The 5,000-nt window shown below is 43.9% G+C and overlaps 1 protein-coding gene across 1 annotated transcript in view; it reads left to right on the top strand.

Annotated features, from left to right (window-relative positions):
• Positions 1-5,000, top strand: part of LOC118378452 (leucine-rich repeat and fibronectin type-III domain-containing protein 2-like) — an 82,453-nt gene that overhangs the window by 53,061 nt on the left and 24,392 nt on the right. Inside the window, exons 3-5 of the mRNA XM_052460728.1 lie at positions 235-405; positions 889-1,050; positions 1,258-1,968. Of these exons, the coding sequence (XP_052316688.1) occupies positions 235-405; positions 889-1,050; positions 1,258-1,968 (1,044 nt within the window). The remainder of the gene's footprint in view (positions 1-234; positions 406-888; positions 1,051-1,257; positions 1,969-5,000) is intronic.

The following is a 5,000-nucleotide window of genomic DNA, read 5'->3' as shown; positions in this document are numbered from 1 at the left end:
ATTCTTTACACTACGTTTTTTGCTATAGCAACAGTCTGTGATGTCAGTATAGAAAATTATATTTATACAGAGAAAACACAAGGTCATTACTTTCAAACAGCCCATAATGTCATAATTGACAGTGCAATGAAAGTTATTACAAAAAGTTCTGCCGAAGACCTATGTTCCCCTCGTAATGTTGACTTTGAAGGCTTCTGCAGAGTCAAATAAATGAGCTGTCCATCCTCAACGCAGGGTTCCGTGGGAGTCGATCCAGAACATGGCCAGTCTCCACACTTTGAACCTGGATCATAATCTGATAGACCACATGGCAGAGGGATGCTTTGGAGGGCTGTACAAGCTGGCTCGTCTGGATATGACCTCTAATAGGCTGAGGACCCTGCCACCTGACCCCCTGTTCGCCAGGTAGGTTACCGTAGCAACCCCCCCCTCCTCCTCCAGAGTTCAGAGGTTGCTGGTTTAAGTCCTGGACTGGGAAATGAAAGACTGTGACTGAACTGGTAAAGACAGTAGACACATTATATCTACTCAATGTGTGTGACTTACCCGATAACATCATGATGATAGCAACTCTAGGGTCGTGGGTTTGATTCCAGCTGTGGCCAGCCACTGATACTAAAATGTAAACATAGTGCCCTAAGTTGCTTTTGATACTGACGGCTGATAAATAGAAACCAACTATCCAAACATTACACATCCCTTAAGGATATGTTGGTTTTCTACATGAGTGAAGCTGAAGTTCTGTAAATATTTAATTGCCGATGCTTTTGGAAGGGTCATAATTAATTAAATTCTTGTTGTTGTTGCGGTATGAGGCTACAGAGTAAACTGAACTGTCAAATTACTTACTTATTACAAATTACTCATTATTTTAGAATTATGTTCCAGGTCTCAGACGGGAGCCATCAGTCCCACTCCCTACAACAGCGTCATCAGTCTGAACTTCGGAGGGAACCCGCTACACTGTAACTGTGAGTTGTTATGGTTACGCAGGCTGGTCCGAGAGGACGACATGGAGACCTGCGCCACGCCCCCTCACCTGGCCGGCAGGTAAAACAGATGATGGTGACAGTGTCTTTGTCCGATTCCGTTCGTTCATTACCGTGAGCTCCGATTCCTAACTCCACCAGGATGAAGATAGTCATGATAATAAATTTTATTCAGACGTTTAAATAGAGCGATAAGGTGTGTGTAATACTGTGTCTCTCAGTGAATGTTAGAGTTAACCGTTTTTCTCTCTCCATCTAACCTGTCCAGGTATTTCTGGTCCATCCTTGAGGACGAGTTCATCTGTGAGCCGCCCCTCATCACCAGACACACCCACAAGCTCTGGGTCCTGGAAGGTCAAAGGGCAACCCTGAAATGCAGAGCCATCGGCGACCCCGAACCAATCATCCATTTCGTCTCCCCCGATGATCGGATTGTGGCGAATTCCAGCCGGACGACATCGTCCCGGAATGGAACGCTGGATCTCTTCGTTACGGTTGCTAGGGACGACGGAGTGTACACGTGCATAGCGATAAACGCGGCTGGGGAGGCTACCGCAACGGTAGATCTAAATATCATCCCGTTGCCGAATCGAAATGGGAATGTGAACGTTCCAGGGAATGTGACGGTTACTGGGAATGCTGGGAAATCTAATGGAAAAATTCAGGGTTCTTCGGACATTGCCACTGGAAAAAGTGTGAATTCCGAAGTTGACAATGGAGGGAACACAAGAGTCACGGAAGAGAGGAGAGGAGAGGAGGGAGAGGGGGATGAGGAGGATGGTGTGGTGGAGGAGGAGGATGGAGGGATTAGGATAGAGGAAGAGGAGGAAGAAGAAGAGGAGAGGATGGTTGGGATACAGGGAGTCACTTCTACTTCAGCACAGGTACGATGGGACCTGGGCCAATCGGCTGGAGCTTACCTGGTGTGGATGTTTCAGATACAGTACAACTGTACAGCCGATGAGACACTGGTGTACAGGTGAGTCTACCTGAGTTTACCTGAGTTTACCTGAGTCTACCTGAGTCTACCTGCGTTTACCTGTGTTTACCTGAGACTACCCACGTCTACCTAAGTCTACCCAAGTTTACAATACACATCTGACATCTTGAATCCACCTTGCACACCTACACCTGACCTCTCTACACTGACCTATGACCTCTACACTTCTCAAAGCCCAGCCTGGTCTCATAGACTAGACTTAAAGTTAGTATGAAATCTTACGTTTGGTATATTTACATAAGGGATAACCCTTACCCGAACCCTTACCCTAACCCTAACCCTAACCCTTACCCTAACCCTTACCCTTACCCTTACCCTTACCCTTACCCTAACCCTAACCCTTACCCTAACCCTAACCCTAACCCTTACCCTAACCCTTACCCTTACCCTTACCCTTACCCTAACCCTTACCTTTACCCTTACTCTAACCCTAACCCTAACCCTTACCCTTACCCTAACCCTAACCCTAACCCTTACTCTAACCCTAACCCTTACCCTAACCCTAACCCTTACCCTAACTCTAACCCTAACCCTAACCCTAACCCTTACTCTAACCCTAACCCTTACCCTAACCCTAACCCTAACTCTAACCCTAACCCTAACCCTAACCCTTACTCTAACCCTAACCCTTACCCTAACCCTAACCCTTACTCTAACCCTTACCCTAACCCTAACCCTAACCCTAATGTTTACTAAAGCAGGGTGGCTGTGTAGGAGTACAATGCCAACGTATGGCAACCCAAAGGTTGTGAGTTTGAATCTCATCACGGACAACTTTAGCATTTTAGCTCATTAGCAACTTTTCAACTACTTACTACTTTTGAACTACTTTGCAACTACTTAGCATGTTAGCTAACACTTCCCCTAACCTTAACCATTATAGCTATCCCTTACCCTAACCTTATCCTTAACCATTATAGCTAACCCTAACCCTAACCCTATCCTTATCAATTATTGCTAACCCTTCCCCTAACCCTAACCTTATCCATTATTGCTAACCCTTCCCCTAACCTTATCCATTATAGCTAACTCTTCCCCTAACCTTATCCATTATAGCTAACCCTTACCCTAACCCTAACCTTATCCATTATAGCTAACTCTTCCCCTAACCCTAACCTTATCCATTATTGCTAACCCTTCCCCTAACCTTATCCATTATAGCTAACTCTTCCCCTAACCTTATCCATTATAGCTAACCCTTACCCTAACCCTAACCTTATCCATTATAGCTAACTCTTCCCCTAACCCTAACCTTAACCATTATAGCTAACCCTTCCCCTAACCTTATCCATTATAGCTAACTCTTCCCCTAACCTTATCCATTATAGCTAACCCTAACCCTAACCTTATCCATTATAGCTAACGCTTACCCTAACCCTAACCCTAACCCTATCTTTATCAAGTATTGCTAACCCTTCCCCTAACCCTAACCTTAACCATTATAGCTAACCCTTACCCTAACCCTAACCTTAACCATTTTAGCTAACCCTTCCCCTAACCCTAACCTTATCCATTATAGCTAGCCCTAACCCTAACCTTATCCATTGTAGCTAACCCTAACCCTAACCTTATCCATTATAGCTAACCCTTCCCCTAACCCTAACCTTATCCATTTTAGCTAACCCTTCCCCTAACCCTAACCTTATCCATTATAGCTAGCCCTAACCCTAACCTTATCCATTATAGCTAACCCTTCCACTAACCCTAACCTTATCCATTATAGCTAGCCCTAACCCTAACCTTATCCATTATAGCTAACCCTTCCCCTAACCCTAACCTTAACCATTATAGCTAACCATTCCCCTAACCCTAACCTTATCCTTTATAGCTAACCCTTCCCCTAACCCTAACCTTAACCATTATAGCTAACCATTCCCCTAACCCTAACCTTATCCATTATAGCTAACCATTCCTCTAACCCTGACTCTTTTAGGTAACCATTCCTCTAACCCTGACTATTTTAGGTAACCATTCCCCTAACCCTGACTCTTTTAGGTAACCATTCCCCTAACCCTGACTCTTTTAGGTAACCATTCCTCTAACCCTGACTCTTTTAGGTAACCATGCCTCTAACCCTGACTCTTTTAGGTAACCATTCCCCTAACCCTGACTCTTTTAGATGACCATTCCCTGTGAGTTTGAATCTCATCACGGACAACTTTAGCATTTTAGCTCATTAGCAACTTTTCAACTACTTACTACTTTTGAACTACTTTGCAACTACTTAGCATGTTAGCTAACACTTCCCCTAACCTTAACCATTATAGCTATCCCTTACCCTAACCTTATCCTTAACCATTATAGCTAACCCTAACCCTAACCCTATCCTTATCAATTATTGCTAACCCTTCCCCTAACCCTAACCTTATCCATTATTGCTAACCCTTCCCCTAACCTTATCCATTATAGCTAACTCTTCCCTAACCTTATCCATTATAGCTAACCCTTACCCTAACCCTAACCTTATCCATTATAGCTAACTCTTCCCTAACCCTAACCTTATCCATTATTGCTAACCCTTCCCTAACCTTATCCATTATAGCTAACTCTTCCCCTAACCTTATCCATTATAGCTAACCCTTACCCTAACCCTAACCTTATCCATTATAGCTAACTCTTCCCCTAACCCTAACCTTAACCATTATAGCTAACCCTTCCCTAACCTTATCCATTATAGCTAACTCTTCCCCTAACCTTATCCATTATAGCTAACCCTAACCCTAAACTTATCCATTATAGCTAACGCTTACCCTAACCCTAACCCTAACCCTATCTTTATCAAGTATTGCTAACCCTTCCCCTAACCCTAACCTTAACCATTATAGCTAACCCTTACCCTAACCCTAACCTTAATCATTTTAGCTAACCCTTCCCCTAACCCTAACCTTATCCATTATAGCTAGCCCTAACCCTAACCTTATCCATTGTAGCTAACCCTAACCCTAACCTTATCCATTATAGCTAACCCTTCCCCTAACCCTAACCTTATCCATTATAGCTAGCCCTAAACC

This window comes from Oncorhynchus keta, chromosome 13 (genome assembly GCF_023373465.1).
Source record: "Oncorhynchus keta strain PuntledgeMale-10-30-2019 chromosome 13, Oket_V2, whole genome shotgun sequence".
In the NCBI taxonomy this organism is placed as follows: domain Eukaryota; kingdom Metazoa; phylum Chordata; class Actinopteri; order Salmoniformes; family Salmonidae; genus Oncorhynchus; species Oncorhynchus keta.
This window is presented reverse-complemented; position numbering and strand designations above follow the sequence as displayed.